The following is a 27,892-nucleotide window of genomic DNA, read 5'->3' on the forward strand; positions in this document are numbered from 1 at the left end:
CTTCTCAAGACCAATGAGCCTTCCACGGTCTGCCTTTCTGCAGTTTATATTCCGATAATGGCCATTCTCTTGTATTGTTTTCAAAGCTTTGAGACTGTCTTTATGAAGCTGAAAGCAAATTTTTCAGCACAGATTTTTTTTTTTTATTTAAAGTGGTACAAGAAGGGCGTTCTGGTTCCCACCCCCCCCACCCCCCCACCCCCGTTCACAAAAGCTTATTAAGACCTATTGAAAAGCATATCACAATACCACAGGGTCCAACCAGGCCGTGTTTGCTTCTGTAGGGAACAACGCCTTCCTAAACCCTCACGGGCATGCTGAAGCCCCGATCTCTTCTCCCTCTTCCATGACCCAGGCTCCAGCATCCTTTCCCTTACCCCCAGCCCTGCTCTCTTTCTGGGAAAGCGGAGGAGACATACACCAAGCAGCAGATGCTCCGGAGTGCAATCAAGGAGGCAGCTCTGCTCCTGGGAGGGAATCCTGCAGGGCAGGGCTGACATGTAGCCATGAGACTCTACAGGAGGCAGAGGCTGGACAGCAAGTCTAGGAAGTGAGGTGGGCTGGATCTACTATCAAGCAGAAAACATACTAGTCCACGACCTACTCATTTATTCATTCACTCATTCACTTACTCACTCACTCATTCATTCATTCATTCACTCAATCATTCAGACACTGAGAACCACCTCCCAGGTGCTATATCCCACCCTGTGGCAAGATTTTCCTTATTAAATGGTTTGGCTGAATCTAGCCCACTTCTGTCTTTGTAAATACAGTTTCACTGGAGCTCAGCCACACTCCCAGTTCTTCTACATCCTAAGAACAGAGTGTATGATAGTTGCGAGAAAGGCTATATGACTTGCAAACCCTAAAGGTCACCATATGGTCTGTTACAGAGACAGTTTGCCAAATCCTGCTTTGGAAAATGCTGATGAGTCCAGCAAATGCCCAGATCTCTTTATATTAATTAGAGATAATATTCTAGTCCACAGTGATCTAAAATGTTAGTGTCCCGGAGAGCCTGTGTTGACACCTAATGTCTACTCCAGGGTATCTGGAGGTGGGGCTCTGTGGGTGTGATAATGTCACATAGGAGCCTTGTACATAGGTTTTAAAGACCTCACAGAAGAAACCAAGAGCATGCACAATTGCACCTTTGACCTCAAGGTTACAGACAGAAGAAGGCTGAGGATGAACCAGGAAGCAGTTCTAGCCAGACACACAAAGTCTGCTGCACTTGATCTTGGACTGTCCAGCCTCCAGAATTTCAAGAAATAAGTTTCTGCTGTTTTATCAGTCATCAGCATCTGGCATTTTGTCATAGCAGCCTAGACCTACTAGTAAAACATTCAGGCTGTCCTGCTTCCAAACACTCTCCTGAGTGCCTGTCACCTAGCCCCTCCCCCACAACACAACCCACCCCTCCCCTCCCCCAACAACTCACAGCTCCTCCCCAACTCACCTAACTCCTCCCCCAACTCCAAAGCCCACATGAAAATACTAACCAGAAAAGAAAAAAAAAACCACTGATTCCAGAATAGATTTTTTTGTTTTGTTTGTTTAGACGTCTTTATGTATACTACTGTTTTGCCTGCATGCATGTCTGTGCATTAAGAGCATGTCTGGTGCCAGAGGTCCGGAAAGGACATGGGATCCCCTGGAAGTGGCATTACAGGTGGTTATGAGGCACCATGTGGGGTCCTTTGCAAAAGGAAGTGCTCTTCGGCAGATCTGGGACTTCCTCTTTAGATCAGGCAGGGCTCCAGCTCACAGAGATCGACCTGCCTCTGTCTTCCAAGTGCTAGCACACATGGTTAGAACAAGCACTCTAGTGGTCTAGCTCTCATTAGTGGCTTTTGATCCATCACTCTAGCCCTAAGATTAGGTTCTAATGAGAAATTATCTAGATATAGATCTGAATAATATAGTGCACATGAGTGTTTTTAAAAGGGAGCTATAGAAATCAAGTTTATAGCACACTAAAATATTTTAACTAACACACGGTAATGTTACATAAAGTAGAACAATTATATAATGAATATCTCATAAAAATCACAAAACTGTTAGGCACTCAGAAAAGTACAAAGCTATCATTGTTAAGGATTTATACTCTGGTTCTTCAAATAAATATACACATCATGTAAAAACTACACTAAAAAGAAGGAATATATGTTAGCAAGAAGAAAACAAGAAAGAAAAAGTAAAGTCCTGTGTGCGTGATCTGAAATAGAAGCAACGGAAAAAAGAGACCAAAACACACATTTTTCTAATTATTTATCCACCTACTATTTGTCTCTAACACTGACAACTCAAAAGGCCAGGCCTCCCGACATCAGCACTGGCTTCCAGTGCCCACAGGAGTGCACAGACAAGAAGTACGTTCTCCCCGAATAGCTGTAGAGGGGCAGAGGGGGGCACTACTCATCCAGTAGAACTGCACACCACCACACAGTGCTACCCAGAACTGTCACCATGATAGAAATGCTCTCTATGTGCACTGGCCAAAACCACCACCAAACATGCCAGACACGCGGCTCCTGAGCACCTGAAATGTAGCTGCTACAATCCAAGGACCGACTTTCATCATTACAATTACTTCCTGAGAATTCCATATATGAATAATGTTTACATCATTTCCAATCCTCCCTCTCCAACTATGCTCCGCCCCTCTCAAATTCATGACTTCTTCTTTCATAATTATTATTGTGATACAAACACACACACATATACACACACCCTACTGTGTGGAAACACACACCTTTAATCCCAGCTGTCGGGAGGCAGGCATGGACCACTAAGTTTGAGGCCAGCCTGATCTACAGAGTTCCAGGACAGCCAGTGCTACACAGAGAAATCCTATCTTGAAAAACCAATAAACAAATAAACAGCCACACAAACTTAGAGGCTACATGTAGTTAGCAGCTGTCATCCTGTATAGTACAAGTCGAAAGCGCTAAGACGTTGACTTTACAGACAACTCTTGCTTTTCAGGACAAGGCGTTTAACTTTTTTTTTTAAAGTTATGAGTTGACTCATTCCAAGACAAAAGCCTGTCCCAGTTTCCAGCCTAATCCTCTGCTTCCAGCAGTTTCATCTGCTTTTCCTCCTAATATCCAGGTCAGAAATCCAGCTCTTTTTCATCAGTTATGAAGTATCACCCTGAACCTGTTATCTGGATAAGGCGTTACAAACAGGTGGTAGGGACTGGAGAGATGGCTCAGTGGAGTTCTTAATGCTCTTGCAGAGGATCTAGGTCGGATTCCCGAACCCATATGGCTATAACTCCAGTTCTACAGGATCCAACACCCTTTTCTAGACCCCGAAGATACTGCATACAGGTGATACACATTCAGACATACACATAAATAAAAATAATCTTTTTAAACATTTAAAATAGGGTTGTAATGATACAAAGATTGCTTCACCTAGCACACTATCCAAATGTTCTTATCAAAATTAACACTAAACATCTACAGAAGGAAGAGGAAAGGCAGCCAGCACGGGGTGTGGAAGGAAATGAAGATCACAGCTGAGAAGGTTAATCTTGTCAATCTGACTGCGTTGAGGGACACCCAGGAGATTCACAGAGCACATTTCTGGGTATATCTGTCAGGGCATTTCCAAACACTGGCCTGTGGGACAGCAAGACAGGGGGACCTGCCCTAAACGAGGGCAGTGCCACCCAACAGGCTTGCCAACTTTCCAATAGAAAAAAAAAAACTGTAGAGGAAAGCAGCCAAGGTGCCTTCGCCCTGGGCCTGCCTGAGTGGGTGGTCTCCTGTGGCTGCTACCCAGGATCCTACTTCAGGGTGTCAGCGTAGATTCACCAATGGCTGTCGGGGAGGCCTCGAGCCTCAGGCCTGGCTTCAGCATCGCTCACTTCATCTCTCAGGCCTCACTCTGCCTGAACTGAGCCAACGACTGGCTTCCCTGGCTCTTCAGCGTGCAGCAGACGCCTCGGGCTGTGTACACCCCTCTAACTGATCCTTGTGTCTACCATACACTAGAGCTCCTGTGCTAGAGAGCCTGAGCAGTCGATCAAAACGGCATTATTACAACTGGAGAGATGACCAATAGAGGCAACCCCGGAAGACACAAAATAAAATTAGATTTAGGGAAGTACTAATGGAGCACTAAGATTCCGATTTCTTATGCAAAACTCCTGGAGCCGCGCGCGCGCGTTCTAAGAATTCAAAATTCCAGTTACATAGACCATATGCCAAATGGCACGAGCAGGGTCTCTCAGGCGCCTCTTACGTAACAACTCCAGCCCGGTTTTCTAGGGATTCAGCTGCTGCTATGCATTTCACAGCTGTTTAAGTCTACATTCACTGACTCAGTAAATATCCATTAAATGTTTACTGCACAGCAAACACAGTTTATGGGGGGTCTGGCTACCCCCTCAATATGGTCTCTACTTTCAGAATCCCTACCTTGGGAAACTGCTTCCACTTCTTCGGTGTTCAAGTCAGGAACAGGGACATTATTTCCTTGCCTCCTTCCCAGAGTTCCTGAGACTCAGTCCTAAATTTGCCTTCTAAATCTCTACTTACTTTAGTTCTGTTCTCTACTGCTAATCACCTGTACACTACGCCAGTTGCAGTTAAACAGGAACAATCCTGACCTCGAGGGCATTATCTGGTTTTTGTCACAGTTCAGAGTTCTCTTAGTGTCTAATAGGTAGGAGCCAGGGGTGCTGCTGAATATTCCACACTGCAATCCTTCACGTCAAAGAACCATCACCCATCCTTAAACATCAGCACTGACTCGCATAGACAGGAGAGACTCACAAAATCATCCACACCAAGATTTTATACTGTGTTGCTTTCTTAAGAAACCATCGCCCTTCTGGGATATAATAAATCACCCCTACTGTCGTGTAATAAATGTGACGCTATCACTCCTTCTGATCAGGCTCTGTTCAAGTGCAAGGTGGTTTTCTGTAGAATGCAGTCAATACTCACTGGTGCATGCTCTCCACTCCTGCTACGATGATGATGCAGTAGGAAATCCCACTTTGTACAAGAAAGTGTAAGGCATACCTAGAAAAAGTAAGAATGTGTTAGAAGCAGTCGCAAACATCAAGTCAAAATGCTAAAGATGGAAAAGTACAATTGTAACCTAGAACATTCCCATACCAAAAAAAAAAAAAAAAAAAAAAAAAGACATAAACCTCCCCAAACCCTAATGACATTCCCCAAACACCCTGGACAAGGTGACCCGTACCTCAGGCCAAAGGCGCTAGATAAATAAAACCAAGCCCCATACACCAGCTAAATGCCTGGACACTCCATATAACCTAACAGCAGGAGAGCAGCATGGGGCCCTTTGGATGGAAGATTGCCACCTTCTTCTTGTAAGTTAAGGAACAGTAACTTTAAAAGGAGTAATAAGCACGGCTTTCAGAAAAGTCCTGGCAGAACTCCTATTTCCCCAACTTCCCAAAAGCAGCGTTTCCGATTTGTGCTGACCTTCTTAAGTGCCATTCACAAAACAAGTTACTAAAAACATCCAGATCTATTCTCAGAGCACAGTGGCTCGCATCTAATGAACTTCCTTCTGAAAATACAGTAAGCTACTATGATGTGTTTGTAGAACATTCTGGTTTACATGGTAGTCCTTTCTAATCCCAATACAGGAATCAAGCATTTTAATGACAAAACTATTTTATCTAGTCACTTCACAAATTTCAGGCAAAATATGATACAGACCTCTGGGACTACACTCAACCCAAACCATCCCCAAACACGCACACATGTGCCTGTACACACACACACACATACACACACACACCATCTTTCAACATCCCTTTTTGATGCCATGGTTTATAGTAAACTTTTGCAATTGTTATGTACAAATTATTAATCAGGATCCTAACACACAACTAAAATTACTTTATCATAGACTCTCAGATAACATGAAGGTGGGAAAATGCTTACATGTTTGCTATAGATAAGTTACAAATAAGGCCAGTAGATCCCAAGACAGGCCAGTAGATAGGCCCTTTACCCACTGTACAGATGAGGTCAGTCTGCATCTCTACACACACAAACACACACCCTTCACACACAAACAGGTATACACACACCACATACACTCATCCAGAAAACAGTTATGACCTGTAGTGTTGCTAGAATCAGAGGGCTATGAGGAGACAGGAAAACATAAACATATAAATGACAACAGAATGAAACTTTAAAATACTGAATTGAAATACCATCTTATTTATCAACACAAGCAGTTTACTAGCAGACCTTTAGGAATATTGCTGGGGACTGGTATGTACTCTGAAGGACTTTAATACTTAAAGGTATCTTTAACAGGGCAGAGCAGCACGTCTGAGGATTACTGAAAAAAAGTGTTCCCTTTTCTGTGTAAATTTCCCTGGGACACAAAGACTTTGAAGCCAACAGTTCACTCCTCAAGCATAGCCCTCGTGCCTTGACCTCAGGCTTCTGCTTCCGGTACACTTAACTGCCTTTTGGGTGTGGAGTAACATTTAGGCACCGTGCTAGCCTTTGCAGTTGTGGTAAGTCAGGCTCAGCACCTGAATTCATCTGTTTTGTGGACTCCACAAATAGCAGCAGGTCCCTGCTTTACCCAGTTACCACACTGGAGAGATTCCTCACACTGCCCCTCACTGAGCTCCGCCTCCTCATCAGTACCATGAGCATTGAAAACAAGCTCTAGCCACGGTTTCCCAGATTATGAAGTAATACATGGGAAGTGCTGACTGGGTCTAGAGAGAGGCACCGAAGGAGCTAATTCCGTACTACCTGAAACAAACGGTAACAAAGAGATTGGATAAACAGAGAAATGCCCGATCTTGACCAACTGGGCAATGGTAATAGAGTCTGAGCCTCCCTGATCCTCAAGTTCACTCAAAAAAAGTTTCCTATTCTGGAGCATCCCAGAATGCAGGTTTATGTATCAGAGATCTTTAACCAGTAAAGCCTATGTAAATATTCCAAAATCTGACACTTCTAATCCCCAGAGTTTCAGATAAGGAAACTCTAGCTCTGTAACAGACCAGTCCCTCCTCATGCTAACCAGCACTGTCCGGTGCTCCCTTGGGGTGCTCCAGGCATCAGTAATTAATCAGTAATCAATCTGGTTCCATTTAACAGACAAATAAAGCTAAGAAGACTGTTAGGATGCCCAAAGACAGCAGCTGCCAATCACAGAGCACCGATACTCCATCCAGGTCTGACTGGCCTCACAGTCTAAGCTTTAACTACCCTGTGCTCTCCTGGAAAGTTTTTTTTTTTTTTTTTTAATTTATTTATTATATCTAAGTACACTGTAGCTGTCTTCAGACAGCCCAGAAGAGGGCGTAAGATCTCTTTACAGATGGTTGTGAGGCACCATGTGGTTGCTGGGATTTGAACTCAGAGCCTTAGAAAGCAGTCAGCGCTCTTAACCAGTGAGCCATCTCTCAAGTCCTCTTGGAAGGCTTTTTTTTTTTTTTTATTACATTTAGTTGTTGTTGTTGCCTGTGCACACATATATGCCTATAGTCCTGTGGAAGTCGGAGAACAACATGCAAGATTCGGTTCTGGACAGAACCACGTGGGTTCCAGAGATCAAACTCAGGATAGCAAGCTTGGTGGTAATCACCTTTACCCACTGAGCCACCTCCCAGGCCAATTAATACAGTATAGACTTATCAGAGATATTTAAATGAATAATAATTGTTATAAGAAGCTTGTAGGCACTAAGAAAAAAAGGGGGGGTTGAACAGAAGTATGTGAAACGAGCAATTATATTTACAGAACAAATATGTCCTCCAAAGGGAAGTTGTAAAAAAAAAAAAAAAAAAAGACATTAACAAATGCAAAGCTAAGCCGGGCGGTGGTGGCGCACGCCTTTAATCCCAGCACTTGGGAGGCAGAGGCAGGTGGATTTCTGAGTTCGAGGGCAGCCTGGTCTACAGAGTAAGTTCCAGGACAGCCAGGGCTACACAGAGAAACCCTGTCTCAAAAAAACAAAACAAACAAAAAAAGCAAAGCTAAAGAATAAACCATAATACTCACCATTAAGTAGTTCCAGCTAACAATAAGCTATCTTGCTCTCTCCCTCTGGACCAAAGAATTTTTAAAAAATTCTCTCTTAAGGGTAAAGAACCCAGGTTGGAGACATGGCTCAGTGGTTAAGAGCACTGACTGCTCTACCAGAGGTCCTGAGTTCAAATCCCAGCAATCACATGGTGGCTCACAACCATCTGTAACGAGATCTGACAGCCTCTTCAGGGGTGTCTGTAGACAGCTACATTGTACTTACATATAATAAATAAATAAATAAATCTTTAAAAAAAAAAAAAGAGTAAAGAACCCAAGTAAGTAAATAAGTATCTGGTCATATATAACTTGAGACTTGAGTTAAGGCCTGGTAACTATGGTGCTGTGTTATAAGGTATCCGTGAAGATTTAACACAGTGAGAGAGAGTCCTTAGCAAAGGACTGCAGAGAGACTGGCCCACTCGGCCTCCCCTTTCCCTGTCCAGTGTGGGCATGTGCTTTTCCACAGAGCATAAAGTTAAAGAGGCTCCTAAAGCAACCTGAGCTAGAAATGTCTCCAAGTCTCAGGAAGACATGCTACACACTTATGAAATACTTAGCTATTAATGAGTGAATGTACACACCGAGATACACTTCAAGATGCTCTAGGAAGTGGAGGAAAAATAAAATAAGGGTGAGAGGTTAGTAACTACTGAAGCGAGATAATGAGCGTATTACAGTCTATCCTGTTAGTCTATGTTGGAAAAGTTCTATGATGCTTAAAAATACATACTACCTCCTCCAAGTCAAAGCAGAAACCTGAGAAAACTGCGATCATATAAACTTGATGTCATCCAAAAAGTAAAAAGGACCATCTCCTTGTGTCTCAAGACAATGCCAAAGTCACAGCACTGCATACAGCCAGCACAGGCAGTACAGTGCCATAACCTATTAGCAAGCCAGCCAAGGGCAATAATACGGTAGAGATGGAATAAATTATGCCCAGCTGATTGATTTATGACTGACACGGATATTCTCAGTTCATTTTTTTCATAAAGTCCTAGGAAACATTTGCAATCGCTGGAGGCAAAGGGCAGATTAAGAAACACCAGGTACTGCAGCCCCTGTTAGGAGAAAACATGCACACACCTAAAGACAAGCAAGCGCTAGTCTAAGAGTGGCATCGGCCACCAAACCTGCCGTGGAAACCGGACAAACACGGGTCAAGAGCACACATCGGACTCTCATGGCCTTCTCAGTTCAGGCAGGCACCCGCAGAAGGGCAAGCCCAGAGTCCCCATCTGTGAGTGATGGGCCCTGGGAGTGCTCATCCAGGAGGGAGTCACCAAGAAACCCTTCCACACAGAGGCTCTGCAGTCCGGCCGAAGGTGACTGAGCACGAAGGTGACTCCCTGCCCTGCCTTGCTCTGTCAGACATGCAGCAGGTGCCAAGAAGCAGTACAGGCGGTGTTTTGAAGTGTAAGCTCTCAGGCTAACCCAGTGAGAAAGACTGGGGCTAACACACACACACACACACACACACACACACACACACACAGAGAGAGAGAGAGAGAGAGAGAGAGAGAGAGAGAGAGAGAGAGAGAGATCCTGAGTAAAAACTTTTCTCTCTTAAACAATTTTTCTCCACCAAGAACAAACAAAAACCTCTTGTGCTAACAGTACAAGAGTCAGTCAAATGGGCTTTCCCAGACTCGTCAGAGCCAACACACGGAGAAAACCCAAAGGAACAAACAACACAGTAATTTATTGGCTGTCTTGGCAAGGTGAGCGAAAAGAACTCCTTAACAACAAGCTGTCTTTATAAATCCTTCTCATGCCCCTGTTCATAAATTATAAAAAGGAAATCTTCTCTAAGACAAAAATCAAGAGATCCAACTCCCAAACCCATCGTTTCTAGACTAGAAGTAAAGATTTTGATAGATAGCTTTGAAGGAAGACTTTGTAAGTACATTTCCGAACAAACCCCTATATGATGTATACACGCAATTCTCAAATATACCTAACAGCATTCATTTGAACATGATCAAAATAATTACTTACCATCCAAAGCAAAAAAATGCAAGATAAAGGCCCAAAAGGGTAGCAACTACGTGTCTGATAAAAGAGCTAGTTTTGCTTGAATGCAGATAAGTTCGAAACCAAACGGCTGCTAACAAGGCAAAGAGTTGGCACACTACAAAGTTGACCTGTAAAGAAAAATTAAAATTCTGTGTTAGCAACAGACTGGAACTTCAACGTTACATTTAAATTCTAAGGACAAAAAAAAATGTCACAGTTAATATAAAACCAAGTTCTTTTAGTTTACAAAAATAAACAAATAAATATCCAAGCCAATAATAAATGGTGTGTTTCCCGGGGAGGAGCCTGAAGTTTGGGTGGTGGGTCAATATCCACTTTTTGCACTGCACCTGGTAGGAGACCCACGTGCCAAGGTGAGGTCATATGTGGCAGGCTCCCTGGAGGGTAAGGCCAACAGTGGGGACATGGGATGGGAAGCACAGGGTACTTTATGGTGAAGGACAGAGAAACCTATTCAGATGACTCAGGTCTTCTCAACTGAGGACAAATTTCCAAGGCTCCCACAATGCTCAGGGCAGTGTTAGGCTCCTCTGAGTCTCCAGAACTTGGTGACATGGGGACACAGGACTGTCCATGGAAGTGGGAGCACACTGGGGCTTCAGGGATCTAAGCATCACTACTGTGCCTTAGCTAGGAGAGTGACAAGGGTGAATGACAACAGGTCACACACAGCCCTGGCTGGAGGGGGGGAAATCACACACACGGGTCGGGTCTAGCAGGGCGACCATTAAAACCCCCACAAGCTCAGAGCCAAGCTGCTCTTCAGCAGAGGCAAGCCTGAGGCTGCCCTCTCCCCACCAACAGGCCCGAGAACAAGAGTCTCTTGTGGAACGTAAAGGCTTAAGGAAAGCTGCCCGCCCTCTTCCAAAACTCATTCTTATGAAATGTACAAGAAAAGCTTTCTTAAAGCCTGCATATAAAACATCCTCTTCCCACAGTCGCAGACAAGTAGGTTCCTGCCTCGGCTGTGAGAAGCGCAGCCAGCACTGCTGTCTGTGTGTGAGAGGCCGCTGTCCTCTGAAACAGACTAAGTGCAAGACAAACGTCTTTCTGACGGGTTTTAGCACTTGCTTCTCCTGAAGAGTTTTAACTGTGTTTCTGAAAATTAGCCAAAAGTAAATATATTAGAAAAATGCTCTTGACACTAATTACTAACATCTATCTACATGCTTCTTAGATTTAAAAACCTTCAAGTACTTCAATCCTCTCTCCCAAATATCCCTTAATTAAGCAAGAAATTTATAGAGTGTTTATAACAGACAAAACACAAGCAATCTGGAAACATAAGGTCTTAACCCTATCCCAGGGTAACTAGGATCTAACAGAAAAAGCAAGTGGACACACAGGAACATTGGCAGACATTAGAGAGCCTTTTAGAAACTTTACAGAAAATAGTTTAAGAACAAGCTTGACCGGTGACTGTCAAAAGCAGGTGACAAAGGTAGGCAGGGCCAGTAGTCCCCAACCAGGCAGGGCACCGCCACCTGAGGAGCTTTTTTCTCCCTAAGGCTCACGCTCATCTCACTTCACATATTTACATGACATAAAGGAAATTGTGACTGTGGCAGAAGCCCTGTAAGATGGGATTTCAGAGACGTTGTAATCATCTCTCCTTAACACATGCTCTTTCACACCGAGGACAGTGAGATCAGGCCTCGCTCCGCAAAATCACAACTTTTGACACACAAGACCGTATTTTTTACAAGCAAGTCCAACACAGAGAGTCCTCAACCCTGAAGAATGAGAGCCTGGCTGGACAACAAGGGCGGACTGAGGAAAAAACGTAAGGGTAAATGGGTACCTGAGGGATCAGGGAGGGAGCTCGGCGTGGCCACTGTGTACAATAGTTAGGCATTTAACTATTAAATAGATAGGATTGAAGATGTGTACAGACCTTCTACAAGGCCGCTTTACAGTCCCCAGGGCTGGAGAGACCCTGGTCTTACTGGGACAGTTGGGGTCGTGTGGACCAATCAGAGCACCCGATGTCAGGATTGGCTAAGCTCTGAGAGCTTGAGAAAAGACAAGAGCCATTGGTGGAAGATGACAACATCAAGGCAACAGGGACAGCAGCTCACGGGGAAATGGTGCTGTGTCTTCTCCATATGTGGCCATCCCTTGTCACTTGGTAGACAAAAAGCTGCTTCACAGGGATGTCAGACACTACCCAGGGCATTTGATGTGGCACCTGGTATAGGGGCACACAGCTGTAACACACAGCTGTAACACAGCTGTAACACACAGCTATAACACACAGCTGTAACAAGGCGCCTAAGGGGGCGGACTGGGAATCTGGGAGTCTGAGGCTAGCTTGGCCACACAACAAGCTCTTGTCTAAAAAGGAGGAAGGAAGGAAGGAAGGAAGGAAGGAAGGAAGGAAGGAAGGAAGGAAGGAAGGAAGGGAGGGAGGGAGGGAGGGAGGGAGGGAGGGAGGGAGGGAGGGAGGGAGGGAGGAAGGAAGGAAGGAAGGAAGGAAGGAAGGGAGGAAGGAAGGAAGGAAGGAAGGGGGAGAGAGCTAGAAAGAGAGAGGGAGAGAGAGAAAGTTGGTGTATATTTGGCTTAGTACAGATCAACTTTTTATATATGCTTTCTTCTAAAAGGAAAGTTCAGAGTAAAAGGATTTCATTTTCTTTTACTTTTTAAATATTCTCTCTCTCTCTCCCTCTCTCTCCCTCTCTCTCCCTCTCTCTCTCTCTCTCTCTCTCTCTCTCTCTCTCTCTCTCTCTCTGTGTGTGTGTGTGTGTGTGTGTGTGTGTGTGTGTGTGTGTGTGCGTGCCCTACAATATGCACTGGAAGTCAGAGGACATTTGAGGAGCTGGCTCTCTTGACGGCACTTAAATGCATTCTAAAACTATTAAAGCCTAGCGTTACCGTCTATCTTTCTCTGCAAAACAGAATTAGCCCATCTTGGTCTATGTGCTTTGTGCGGTTTGTTTTTCTATATTTCTACTGCTCTCTTTTCTTTTGCCTTTCCTGCCTCTCTTTGACCCCTCCTCCCTCCCTTCCAGTATGATCCACACGCCACACCTGAAAACCTTAGTGCCCAGAACCCACATGCTGGGATGAGAAAACTGATACCTACACCTCATCTTCTGACCTCTGTGCCTATGTGTATGGGTATACACACACACACACATACACACACACACACACACACACACACACACACATGCACACATAAAGCTCTCCTTTTAACAATAGTCAGTTCTATCTGCAGTTTGCACACTGTTAAGATTTAGCCAACCATGAGTTGAAAATACCTGAAAAATATGTAAATATCTGGATTGAGCATGTACAATCTTTTCCTTATTATTTCCCAAAAGTCCAATGAAGCAACTGCTCACACACTGCATTTACGGTGTACTAAGCATTTTGGGTCATCTAGGGATGATTTAAATGAATGGAAGAATGTGTACCAAATGGTGAATGCTGTACACTTTATGGAAGGGACTTGAACATCCACAGATTCTCCTATCTGGTGGGGTTCTAGAACCCAGCTCTGCCAACACAGAGGAAGAGCTGCATTCTACTCCAGTGACCTGATAATTTTGGAAGTGGGAACTGGGAGGAAGTCGGGATGTGGTGGTTTGAATAGGTTTGGCCCCCACAGACTCATTTGTTTGAATGCTTGGCCCTTAGGAAGTGGCACTATTAGGAGATGGGACCCTGTTGGAGTAGATGTGGCCTTGTGGAGGAAGTGTGTGAGGGTAGAGGCAGGCTCTGAGGCTACACACACACACACACACACATACACACACACACACACACACACCACACACACACACACACACACACACACGCTCAAGCTACTCTTGGTGAGACAGTCAGTCCCCTTTTGCGGCCTTTGGATGAAGATGAGGCACTCTTGGCTCCTCTGGCCCCAAGTCTGCCTGCATGCTGCCATGCTCCCCACCATGATGGTAATGAACTGAACCTCTGAAACTGAAGGCGCCCCAATTAAATGTTGTCCTTTATAAGAGCCGCCTTGGTCACGGGGTCTGCTCACAGCAATGAAACCCTAACTAAGACATAGGACAACGGGAAGAAAGAAAAATGGAACCTTCTCGGCTTGTTTAGCACGGAGTCACTAACCTCCTCATTCACACGGGAGAAGCCTTTTTTATCTGCTGCACAGAAAAAGACATATAAAAGCCTCAGCTTGAGACGCACCGAAGGGTTATCTTTAAAGTGCTTGTCTTCAGCAGCAAGGGACCAACTTTCAGGACCTTGTGTCACTTCCAAGAAACGGTGACAACATTGATATAAAACATTCAAAGAAAGTAGTAAAGTCCCAAAATAAATTTGTAAAAGAGATTAGGAATTTTATATGTTTTCCAAAGAGAAACCAGTCATTATAAAAGACTGACTTTTTTAAAAAAATTATATAAGATCTTAAGCCTCTATAACAGGGGAAAGGAGGCAAAAAATAATAAGTGACGGAAAACACTGCAAAACTACAGAAAAGAAAGTCTCTTGTGGGAAAATTATGGCCCACACAAGGACACCGGACAATACAGCACAGACAATTTATAAATGTCAATGTCTGGGCCTGGAAAGATGGCTCAGTGGTTAAGAGCACTGACTGCTCTTCCGAAGGTCCTGAGTTCAAATCCCAACAACCTGGACTGAAGACAGCTACAGTGTACTTAGATATATTAATAAATAAATCTTTACGCCGAAGCGAGCAGAGCCAACTGGAGCAAGCAGAGGTCCTGAATTCAAATTCTCAGCAACCACATGATAGCTCACAGCCATCAGTACAGCTACAATGTACTCATATACATAAAATAAATAATTTTTTTAAAAAGCAAATAAAAGTCCAATAAAGCCGAAAATTTCTCTCCAAGTATAAAGAGCACAATGACCCATTAGTGAGGCACTGTATGCCCATTCTATGGAGGGAGACTGGAAGCAGGAGTGGAGTGGACTTCAGGGTCAGAACAACCGTGGTCAGATCTGCCTTTTGGTCTGCCATGTTCCAGAAATGATGAGGAGCCAAGGTTTCTGTGCCAACCCATGTCCAGACATGGAGGGATAAGGAAATGATGTTTTCTACTGGTCTTAGGGATGGGAGAAATGATGCTTTACACCTGTCTTAGGAATGGCTTGTTACTGCAGCAAATCCTAGCTTATCCTGACTAGATGTAAAAATTAGCACCTAAATATCTATCCTAGATAACAATGTAAATAAATATCTCTTATCTAAACCAAATAATTTAAGATTGCTAATTTATAAATAGATTTTTATTTTAATTTAGTTATAATTATAATTATGCTAATTTATAAATAAAATAGATTTTATAGTATTTTAATATTTATTTCCTACATAAATATTTGAAGCTCCTATGCAACAAAAGCCACACACTAAGTAAAAATGTAAAAAATGTACACATATCTATGAGGCACATGACAAAGGGTCAGTCTGTGTTAAAATACACTCCTGCCAGCCACCTGGGCAGAGAGACGGGGAGGAGAGTCAAGATCAGGGTAGACTTGGCTTCACAGTGAGACTGTCTCAAAAAAAGAATTAAAATACATACACCAAAAACTCTTAAAGGTTAGTAGACAAAAAAAAAAAAAATCACACGGAAGAATAAGTCACAAAAAATAAAGCACGAATTGGATATAATTAAATGTTTTTAATGTGGTTAAAAAGACTATGTGTTGGGGGCTGGAGAGATGGCTCAGAGGTTAAGAGCACTGACTGTTCTTCCAAAGGTCCTGAGTTCAAATCCCAGCAACCACATGGTGGCTCACAACCATCCCATCCATAATGAGATCTGATGCCCTCTTCTGATGTATCTGAAGACAGCTACAGTGTATTTACATATAATAAATAAATCTTTAAAAAAAAAAAAAAGGCGTGTGATTTGTCTGTTTTGACGTGGGGGATGATCACCAAGATGCATTATAAGTGAGAAGTACAAGTTAGAGAATGAGAGTCAAGCCGGTCTACGCAGACACATGCACTCGCTAAGCACATACCTCTACCGACACAAACCCGCTGTGTACCACGTGCTGACACTACTGTCTTCACCACAGAGTCTATGCATATCTACCATACTGAGCTTACTGGAGGCAGCTCAACCATCAGCAGGTGGGCACCAGGCACTCCTACGCCAGAGCCCATGGTACCAACTGTAGGCTACTCTGTTTCCATAAGCTGCAGCCTAGAAAAACTAGACATCCAGGCATTAGATGAAAGGAACGGGGAAAGACTGGAAACACAGTGGGTGTTTGCAAGCTTACGCCTGGAATAGAGCTTCCTGGGCGAATGACTCCTTCCCAACCCTGTCCCCTCTGTTCCTCCCCAGACATCCAACAGTCTAAAAATGACTGTAGTACTCCCCTGTGTTTTCACACCTCTATGCATTTTCTATACTGTACCACTTTGAATGTTTAACTTTCTAAATGGTGGAAACAGACTGAGCGCCTGCCGTTACTCCTAGCATTTCGTTCCTGGCGTCCATCCGGGTGAGACGCACACAGCACCTTGCTTACCGGCCTGTCGCGCAGTATTCTGTTGCGTGACCGTGTAGGTGTGGACTAGCAGGTAAGCATCTTCCACGGAACTGCAGACACTAAACCGCTCTCCTAAGCAGCTCGGGCCTGCTCAGGCGCCCACTCAGCACTGAGTGGCCGTGTTCCACATGCCTGGCAACATCTGGTACTGCCAGACTTTGCATTTTTGCCGAGTTAGGGAACAGAAGATTTTATCTCACTACTTTTTTTTTTAAATGTCATTTCTTTAATAGATCTGTTGGACATTAAGCTTCTACTTGATATCCTTTTCATTTTCCCTGTGACTAAGAAGCCTTTATTTGAATCCACTGTTTTGCAGACAGCATCTGTCAGTCTGTGGCTGGCCTTTTATCTGTATCTCTGGTTCTTCTATAATAGTGGTTTCCTCCGCAGCATGTGTGTGCCTTGGCTTTGGACAGCACAATCGTAGCTGCCCTGCCCGAATCTGTGACGTGTATCTGTGCATGCGTTGGTTTGTTTTTAAAAGGAAAACCAGAAAATAGCTGACAGATCAAAAAATAAGTTGCAGAATGAAAGAAACCATTTTGGGCATTAATGTGTTAATCTGTTTCCTACGTTAACCATCTTGACCTCCCAGAGCCAGCAGCCCAGGTCTAAGGAGAATATCTTACTGTGCTCACACCTGAGTTTTCCTGAGAGACATGTCCACTCTAAAATGACAGCAAACACGACAGATTCAGAACCTTTCCCATTTTCTCATAGGCTAAGGGAGCACAGGCTTTCGTGTGTGTCTAATAAATAATGTACACAGTCACATCCTGTTTGAACAATGGACTGCATTTGCTCTTTTTGAGCTTTAAACTTTATTTAGTAGGCCAGGTGGAGGGGTCCCCAGGTGTTCACAGTGCATAACAAACAACCCACCTACCACACCAATTTCCTAACGCGCCTACGCTGGTCACTGTGGGACCAAGAGCCACACATGGAGAGTGCTTGTCTGTGGCTACTCTCTGAACTGAGATGGGCCTTAAGTGCAAATATGCACCAACTCCAAAGGTTTAGTGTGAGTAACTTCTTTAATGAAAGTATCTAGTTAGTTTTAGAACCAGGAATAGTGCCATATGCCTACAGTTCCAGCACTTGGGAGCCTGGGGCAGAAGGATTCCTTGAATCCGGGGAGTTCAACCCTAGTTTGGGTAAGATAATGAGATACTGTGCCAACATAACTGTATATAGAACACACTGAAATAATGTTTTGGAAGATGCTTGTTACAAGAAGATTGCAAACACTGACTTCACCGACTGACTTCAGTGGGACGCCCTGTTCTAATGCTACTTTGCAATAGTATGGTTTGTATAATATATTCTCAGTCCCTCTGACTGACACCAACTGACTTCAATGGGATGCCCTGTTCTAATGCTACTTTGCAATAGTATGGTTTGTATAATACATTCTCAGTCCCTCCACATGAACAGTATTTATGAGTCTCTGCACCGAGGAGAAGGAGGATGAAAAGGAAGGAGGCAGACAGCTAAGGGTCAAAGGTCAAGGGTGTTCTGCAGGCTCCAAAGACAGACATCTTCAGCCTCAGGGATGCTGTGCTCAGCCCCATCTGGTAGAGCTAGTGCACAACCACCCACTGGAAAGTCAGAGACTCTTGGCTACCCCTGTGTTAGAAATGGGACTGAATTATTTTTATGACTTCCCTGGGTAAAACTCATGTGCAGCTAACTATAAAACAAATATCCTTTCCAGACAACACAACCTGCTGCAAATCAACCTCAAATTCAAACAGAAATGATGGGGCCCAGTTACAAAGAATCGTGTTTTAAATCTTTATGAGTCGATACTAGCTAAGCCCTAAATAAGACCTTGCAACACACCAGTTCTTAAAGTCTGGTAGTGTTAAGTGTAGACTTCAATGTCTGAGTAATGGGATTTCTTACACAAGGCCGACTTCAACTTTAGAAAATTGCTTGGCATTTTCTTACAGACTTAAAGGCAGCCCACATGCAGCCAACCACTCCACTACTTATAGGAAGAACATGAGTACTGATAGAAATACAAATACATTCAAACACGATATTGTTCATAATAGCCACATGCAGAAAGAATTTTAAAAAGACCTCCTATGGCAAAATAAACAAGCATGTGATATATTCATCCAATGAAACACTTGACAGTGCAATGGAAGTAACAGAATAGCCCCTTACAAGAGGCACGCATTACAGGACCATGTACTGAAATCAACATATTCTGCTGAGCTAGAGCAGCCACACTGCTCTTGAGCCCGCTCAGAATACATACACACACATATATGTGTATATGTATATGTGTGTATATGTATATATGTATATATACATATGTGTGTATATGTATATACATATATGCGTGTATGTATATATATGTATATATATATATGAATGAATTAAATGAATGTGAGTGAAAGGAAGGAAGGAAGAGAAAGAAAAAGAAAGAAAGAGAGAAAGAAAGAAAGAAAGAAAGAAAGAAAGAAAGAAAGAAAGAAAGAAAAGAAAAGAAAAGAAAGAAAGATAGAAAGAAAGAAAAAGAAAGAGAAAATGAAAGGAAGGTAGTAGGTAGGTAAAAGAAAAATCTATACCTGCTATATCTAAGCAGCTATGAGTCCTAAGAAATAAACTCAATAATGTTGTTTTATATGTGTAATTAAGTCACCAAGCCAATGGAACAGAGAGTTAGCTAGTATTAAATTTTGTTAGGCACATACACACCTAACGTTTACCGTGCATGTTGGACATATAAAATCTTGAAACCGGAAGTGCTGTGAAAGACGATGCTGTTGTCCCCATGCATGCGTGTTCACCGCGGGAGGTGTGTGTGCCACCCTACTCCCAGCTCCCGTAGGCATGAAGCTCATTATTTCCCTTTGTAAGCCAACCTGTCCTGCTGTGCAAACATTTTCAGGTTCATCTTGGATGGACTTATAGGCAACTGTGCTGCCTATGGCCTCTTCAGAGCAAATCACCATCTTCTCCCTCAGCTCCCACCCTTCTACATAGACACAGCCTCATGTCCTGCAGCCTTTCAAACCAGCTTTGCAAATACTCTGGACCTGTGCTTCTCCCAGAATCCCCCTTCAGCTTACAGACAAGCATCTAGAGAACAGGACTGTGTGGGCAACATCCTTGTTTCTCTAACCTGAAAACGAGCTATGTGAGGCCACAACACTGTCACAGTAGAGGGTTTTGCTGTCAAGACCCAGTGCCCTTGAGTGACAGATGCTCAGAAATTCTCAGCCTCCCTTCAGAGACGTAACAGTCAGCTTCAGGGTTACTTCTGAGACATCTTCCTGGCCAAGACAAAACTCCTTCCTCTTGGTGGCTCCACAACCCAGAGGCATAAATGTGGGCATGAGTAAACTCACACCAGTGCTGAGGAAACACGGAAGACTTTCTGTTTGAGGACATGACACTGTGGTCTTTTGAAAAAAGATAACATATTGAGCCTCGGTGTCTTTCCCAAAGGGGAATTTCTGAGAAACCTGAAAACCACAAGAGCTTTTTCCACTATAGGCCAGACCAGTTATCAAATGCCATCAGGGGAATACCATTTCCAAACTCCCTGCCCTGGTCAAATGTAGGTAAATGCTGGCCTACTAAGGAAAGTGGGGTTTTCTGGGGTTTGTTGTAACAATTTCCTTTTCATCTGCTTCATTGTTTTGTTTTGTTGGAGACAGGGTCTCTCTATGTAGTCCTGGCTGTTCTGATACTCTCTTCTAGACCCAGGCTGGCCTTGAACTCAGAGATCCACCTGCCTTTGCCCACAAAGTGCTGGGATTAAAGGCATGCAGCACCACACTTGGCCCACAATTTTTTGTAATATACCAATATATAGTTTCCTTAAAGTCACAACTGGACCCTATACTAACTGTGTTTTAGGAATATAAAATGTTTCCTGAGTTCAAGGCCAGCCTGGTCTACAGGGTGAGTTCCAGGACAGCCAGGGCTACACAGAGGAACCCTGTCTCAAAAAAAAATAAATAAATAAAAATAAAAACAAAACAAAAAAGGGAATAAAAAATGCTGCTTAGTAATTTATTCTTTGGCAGCACATAAATATAAAAGTAGTACTAGAAAGTTGTTTTGTTTTGTTTTTTTTAATGTTCTAAGGAAATATAAAAAAGAAGAAACAACGGGACTGGAGAGATGGCTCTACAGAGTGCTGGCTGCTCTTCCAGAGGACCTGAGTTCAGACCCCAGTGGCTATGTCAGCTGGCTCACAACCACTTATAACTCTAGAATAACAAAAAGAAGAAAAAGAATATTTCCAAAAAAATAATTTAAAAGTCCACATCAGATTGGCTTCCAAATTTCTTGATCTAAATACATTATATAAATGAATGGAATTACCAAAGAATAGTAAAAAAAAAAAAAAAAAAAAAAAAATTCAAGCCTACATAAGCAAACTTTTAAGTGCTATAGGAAGACTTTTAAATTTTTTTATATGTCATTTATTTCTAAATTTTATGTTTCACCTATCCGTACATTTGTGTAAGCATGTCAGATCCCTTGGAGTTAGAACAGAAAGTTCTGAGCCGCTGTGTCGGTACTGAGAATTGAACCTGGAGAACAGCCAGTTTTATCTGAACCTCTGAGCCACCTCTCCTGCCCAGGAAGACATTTTTAATGCAAGGATATGCAAAAAGGCACACTGTTGCCAGATAGGGAGAACCAGTATCATGAAGTTATTAATTTCTCCCATAGTAATCATTAAATTTAAATCCAGTCAATAAATGTCAACAGGCCTTTATAAAAAAAGAGAAGATGAATGTTAAATTAATATAGACACAATAGACTACCAGGAAATATATAATGGGCTTTCAGAAAGTAGAGTACTTTTTCTTTTAAAAGCTGAAATGATAAAGATTCCCAGTGCTCATATAAAAAGCCAGATATGGCAGTGAAATCCTAGGGCTGGAGTGAATTCACTCCACAAAGTCACTGTCTACTTTCCAATGGGCAGACCATAACACACGTGCCACAGCCCCCCAACCCTGTGGTTCACATACCCCCACAAGCCTGTTATCACAAAATGCATGCAATCTATATAGAAACACTAATAAATAAAATTAAGCTTTTGTTTAGACTTACTCATTTATTTTATGTGTATGAGAGTAGGCCTGCACACGCAGGCCTGTGGCATGCAGCGGTCAGAATAAGGCAACTAATCCCCTGCAACTGGAGTCATGGATGGTTGTGAGCCAAACCCAGGTCCTCTACAAGAACAAGTGCTCTTAAGCAGCCCAAAGAAAGCCTTTTTATGAGCTCCCAGAGTAGACAGTACCAACGGCCTACAAATAACCACTGTGTACAAAGTGCAAACTGAACACGCCCAGAGTTCTCTGCTGCACCTGCGCCCCACCCTGGCTCACCACAACACCAAACCAGCCTCTCCTCTTCACTGCCCTCCTCTCCACCCTGAATTCACTGAGAGAAGCGGGAGCTGTCAGTCCACAGGAGCAGACTCACAATCCAGCACAGAACACAACAGTACACAGTTCTCTCCTATGCTTCCTGTGGTCATAAAACTCTATCAGTTGCTGCCATTAGAAGCTTCAGAATTAGAAGCTGGTTGGTGGGCAGGGAGCAAGTCCCTCCATCCAGGGACAACAGACACATGAACGCCTCAGCATGGTTGCCCCTGCATTGAAAAACTGGCCTGAAAGAACACAGACAACAAAATGGGCCACGCCAACTGCTCAGGCTCACCGTAGATGGGTGAGTATGTTCAGAATACAAGGGTCAGGGGCTCCGTTCGGCATGCTCTCAGGACTGTTTCCTCTCTCCTAATATCTGTCCATCCTGACCTCACATGCACTCACTGGCTTTACTAGGTGAAGAACCTGCTCTCCCAGGACCAGCCTATGCTCTACGTGAGAGGAGCACAGAGATGTGGAAAGCCAGACCCAGACAGGCAATACATTCATCATTGCTCTAGCAAAGTCCTTAAAAGCAGCTGGACCGGGGAGAGATGGCTCAGTGGCCAAGAGCACTGGCTGTTCTTCCAGAAGACATGGGTTCAATTCCTAGTACCCACGCTCTCCCTCAGGTACCAGGCATGGTTGTAGTACACAGTCATACAGGCAGGCAGAACATCTACACATATTAATTTAAAAAAAAAAAAGGCAGGTTGGAGGGAAGGAGGGAAGGAGGGAAGGAGGGAAGGAGGGAGGGAGGGGGAAAAAGGAAGGAGGGAAGGAGGGAGAGAGGGAGGGAAGGAGGGAAGGAGGGAGGGAGGGAGGGAGGGAGGGAGGGAGGGAGGAAGAAGAAGGAGGGAGGGAGAGAGGGAGGGAGGAAGAAGAAGGAGGGAGGGAGAGAGGGAGGGAGGCCAGCCTCAGATGAGATTAACTGACAAGTTTCTATGTATATTCTTTGATCACTTCATAGAAACCAAAAAGCAATCAGGCTTTACAAACACGTAAAATGACACGGAAAGCAGGCTACTGAATCGAGATAGCACGGAGATTAAAGGAGGTGTCATCCTCTACCTACCAGATTCATGGGGACCATCTCATCCTCATCAGAGCCCCAACCAACTCTATGAAATCCCTGCACACTAAGGAATAATTTACTCAGCTAGTCTCTCCTGTGAGGCTAAAAGGGTAACTGTCATTCTCAGCCATTCAACTACGAACCCCAAGTGAAGACAAGACTCCCAAGGACCACTGAGAGAAGGAGTGGCTCTGTTTCTGACCAGCGACAATACTGTCGCATCTGGTCCAGCAAGGGAGCAGCTGGGCAGCTCACCTCAGCTGGAAAACGGGGGGAAGTCAAGAAGAGCAAAGGGAGCCCCTGTTCACAGCACAGGGAGCCCCTGTTCACAGCAAAGGGAGCCCCTGTTCATGAAGGAGCCAGCACGGGTGTGTGTGTGTGAAAGTGTCCGTCTCTCCAGGGACTGCAAAGAAGAGCTGATAAAGTCATCAGCTGATGAAGTCATCTAAAGTCAAGACCAGAAAGGAAGTGGGATGCTACACAATTTCCAACTCCTGAGCAAAAGAAAGCAAGAAGCCCCAGACCTGTAACAGCACAGGAGAGTCTCAAAATGATTATGCTGAGTGAAAGAAGGGGGCTTTTTTGTTTTGTTTGTTTTGTTTTTTTAAGGCTTGTGAATACTTAGCAGCAGGTGAAGGACCTTGCTGCTGCCAAGCCTGATAGCCTGAATTCCATCTCCAGGACCCACATGGGGAAAGAGAGGATCATCTGCCACAACTTATCTTCTGATCCCCAAGAACATGCTGTAACATATATGTTCCCACACACAAGCAGTCGTGTACACACACACACACACACACACACAGGAGAGGGAAGAGAACATACAAAAGGAAATTTCAAAAAGACTATCTACTATGATTCAATTTACACAATTTTCTAAAATACTGTTGATAGCAGCAGAAGGGAAGAGAGACAGGGAGAGCACCAGGGAGATGATTTCGGTAGACATGAGAAAGTTGAGACCAAGAGAGAATGTTTATTATCTCTGAGGTGGTGATAAGCTTGATGGGTGGACTCTATCACAGGCATCAACTTTGACACTATAATATGTAGGTTATTTGGTGTCATCTATATCCAGACTGTTTAAGTACTTTTTAAATAAAATAAATCTAAATTGGTCATTCTTTGTGTTGAGCTGAAAGCCATACAGTGCAACTGAAGTCACTCTTACTTTGGGAAAGGCATTTCATGTCAGTTACATTCCATGCTTTTCGGATAAGCAATTTCTGAATGGACGCAGGGAGGACATTTAAGTGTCTACACTCCTCTTCATCTCTCATGCTCGTGGTCTAAAGGCTAAAAGCGTTTCAGCAAAAACCTCCATCACCTCCAGTTTCTTAGCGACTCCTCTCTTTGGAACTCAATTAATGAGAGCATTACTTTGAGTTTTAACACAGTCTAGGAACCAGATTGCCTGTCATAGCTATGACAAAATTCTAAGCCTTACCTCGGCCGTAAAAGCACTGGCCTGGGGCCAGCGAGCAGGCTGGAGAGTGAAGGCCCGTGCTGCCGCGCCTTGAGATCTGAGGTGGATCTCTTGGGTCCCACATGGCAGAAGGAGAAAACCAACTCCCTGCATGTGTGCTCTGACCTTCACATGTATGCCATGGCATGCACATCACACGCACACACAAGCACACACATGCTCTCTCACATTCACTCTCACCTCTTTAGCCTCACTTCTCTCACAGACTACATTTTTTAAAAAATTGATTTTTATTTTATGTGTATTACTATTTCAACTGTCTCTTGGTCTGTTTGAAGGTGTTGGATCCCCTGAAACAGGAGTTACAGACATTTGTGAGCTGCTGCCACATGGGCGCTGAACCCAGGTCCTCTGGAAAAGCAGTCAGTCTTAACCACTGAGCTATCTCTCCAGCCCATCCATGGGCTTCAATTCAATCAACAACCCAACCTCAACGATAAGTTCACCCACCTCCCTCAACCCTCTCAACTTCTTTAACTAGAATAAGCAAACACAGTCTTAACCATCATTCAAACCTATTTTCCATTTATTTTATTTTATTTTATTTAGTTATTCACTTTATATCCCATTCACTGTCCCCATCCTAGTCATCCCCTCCCACAATCCCTCCTCCCTCCCCTTCTCTGAGCAGTTAGTGTTCCCCCCAGTCCCCTCCCCCAACCCAGCATCTCAAGTCCCCCAGAGGCCAGCCAGGGCAGCCCACCTAGAAGAACATGTCCCACATACAGGAAACACATTTGGGATAGCCCCCATTCCAATTGTTCATTCAGGACCCACATGAAGGCCAAGCTGCACATCTACAATATGTGAGTGGGAAGTCTAGGTCTAGCCTGTGCATGCTCTCTGGTTGATGATTCCAACTGAGAGTCCCAAGGGTCCAGAATGGCTGACTCTGCTGGTCCTCCCATGGACTTTCAATCCCTTTTGGGACCCACAATCCTTCCTCCTATTCTTCCACAAGAGTCCCTAACCTCCATCCACTGTTTGGCTGTGGGTATCCGCATCTGTCTGAGTCAGCTGCTGGGTGGAGTCTCTCAGAAGACCACAAGCACCTATCTGCAGGCATAACAGACTGTCACCAATGATGTCAGGGTTGGTGCTTGCCCGGGGAATGGGTCTCAAGCTGGGCTCGTTCATCATGAATCATACCCTCGAAAGGGTATGGAGAAATAGGGCCTGGAGCAATAGTTGAGGGTACTTGCTGTTCTTGCAGAAAACTTAGGTTCAGTTCCCAGCATGCGCACATGGTAGCTCACGACGACCTGTAACTCTGGCTTCAGGGGATCTAACGTCCTCTCTCACCTTGCCTCTGAGGACTCAAGGCATGTACACGGTGAACCAATAGATACACAAGCAAACACTCATTAAATAAATAAATCTTTTGCACATTAAATAAATAAATCTTTTGTTAAAGCTTCCTAGCCCTCAAAAGCTTTATAAAGTAGTAAACGGTCCCAAGTATTTTGACCATGAGCCTTGTGATTTAACCAACCTCATGATATTCATCACTACATACAATTATCTATTATTAACTTGCTTATCACATTTATTAATAAAGTTTGTTCACATCCACTCACTCCCGCCGTGATGACCAAAAACATTAACTCAAATAAAAATAGTGAAACTTTCCCATTTTGACCTGAAAGCATTTATCTCTAGGATGAAAAAACATTAAATTTATTAATAATAAATTTATTAAACAAATAAACTTATTAAAATCAAATTTTTCTCAACTGTCAGCTGTCTTGTTAGTTCTATACATTTCAAATTGTGATCTTTAAAAACTGTACCTGGCGGGGTAAGCATGGGTAAGACAGCGGTTAGGAACATACACTGTCTTCCAGAGTAGCGAGTTCAGTTCCCAGCACCCACGTCAGGTGGATCACAACTGATCTAACTGTGACCCAACACAAATGAGTCTAACTCCAAAGGATCTGACGCCTTCCCCTGTCAACTTGACCCCAGAAAAGATGGAATCTCACAGGCTGAGACCTACCCTAGCTAAAGCTAGAATTGCAGGTAGTTGTGAGATGTCCCAAGTAGATGCCAGGAACCAAACTTGGGTCCCCTACAAGAGCTGTTTACTCTCTTATGCAGTGAACCATCTCTCTGGTCTCACCTATTAGCTTTTAATGGTGATTTCAAATCCAAGGTCCGTTTGCCTTTGGGCTCCCTGGCCACTAAACACATAATACATCTTAAAAATAATGCACATTGATCTAGGTAAGTATTTTTAATTCTTTTTCTTGCTTAAGTTTAAAGTCTGTAGACATGGGTACCCTACGGTCAAAACTGATTAGTTTGCCTTTTAATGCTGCCCTATTAATAATCTTAGAGTAAATCATTAAGAGTATCACTATATTACATGTTCATTAGGGTAAGATTTCTGTTTTGTTATTTTTTAAGACAGGGTGTCTCACCGTGTCACTCTGACTGGCCTGGAATTCACTATGTAGATGAGACTTGCCTTGAACTCACAGACACCTGCCAGCCAAGGATGTGAATTTTCATCTCTTGTTTATTGGATCCCCTAGCCCCCTTCTTGGCACCACATCAGCTGAGCAGATATGTGTTAGGAAACACTTGAAAGCTCACAGTTTTCATTTCTCTTATGCAGAGCAACACATTGTTTCAAAGTTGGGGGTGGGGGGGTTGTGTCTGCCAATGTAAGTGGAATTTCTTCTTGCTATTGCTTGAAACTAAATTAAGCATAAGCTCAACAGTTACTGTCAATCACAAGCATTTGACTTCCAAATTATACAGCAACATGTGGTAAACGGATGACAAGCAATCAACAATTTCCGGGGCGATCAATATAGACCCTCCAAAGTAAGGTACACGGGGAAGGCAAAAGCCATGGGGTGGCCACGCCTCTGTACCCGGTGCTACCTGCCACAGCTAAGGTGAAAGGCACAGATGGAAGCCCATCTGCGTCCCAGACTACAGACTCTCACCAATGAGTCACCAGTGCCAAGGTGAGCATTAAGCCATCCTGCACAGCCGACAAGAAGCACCATAATTAAGCTGTCAAAACCAGTAATTATCAACTGCAGAAAACAAGCTCTGTTTTGAGATGCAATGCGAGAAAATTTGTACTAACGGAAGTTAAAATGGTCAAGCTTGCAATTATTTCACCTTAGGTGAGATCATCCTCGATATACAACCTCATGTTTCTAAGAAAAAAAGCAGTCCTTCTAAGACAATGGTTCTCAGTTCCTAACACTGTGGTCTTCTACCACAGTCCCTCATGTCGTGGTGACCCCCAACCATAAAATTAATTTCCATCGCTAATTTC

At 43.7% G+C, this 27,892-nt stretch overlaps 1 protein-coding gene across 2 annotated transcripts in view; it reads right to left on the reverse strand.

The window, feature by feature from the left end:
• The window catches only part of Mboat2 (membrane bound O-acyltransferase domain containing 2), a 135,271-nt gene that overhangs the window by 78,088 nt on the left and 29,291 nt on the right, over window positions 1-27,892 (reverse strand). For both annotated transcript variants that reach the window (XM_052186037.1, XM_052186036.1), the window contains exons 2-3: window positions 10,059-10,204; window positions 4,965-5,042 (exon numbers count right to left, since the gene is read on the reverse strand). In XM_052186037.1, the coding sequence (XP_052041997.1) occupies window positions 4,965-5,042; window positions 10,059-10,204 (224 nt within the window). The remainder of the gene's footprint in view (window positions 1-4,964; window positions 5,043-10,058; window positions 10,205-27,892) is intronic.

The sequence above is a fragment of the Apodemus sylvaticus genome, chromosome 6 (assembly GCF_947179515.1).
Source record: "Apodemus sylvaticus chromosome 6, mApoSyl1.1, whole genome shotgun sequence".
In the NCBI taxonomy this organism is placed as follows: domain Eukaryota; kingdom Metazoa; phylum Chordata; class Mammalia; order Rodentia; family Muridae; genus Apodemus; species Apodemus sylvaticus.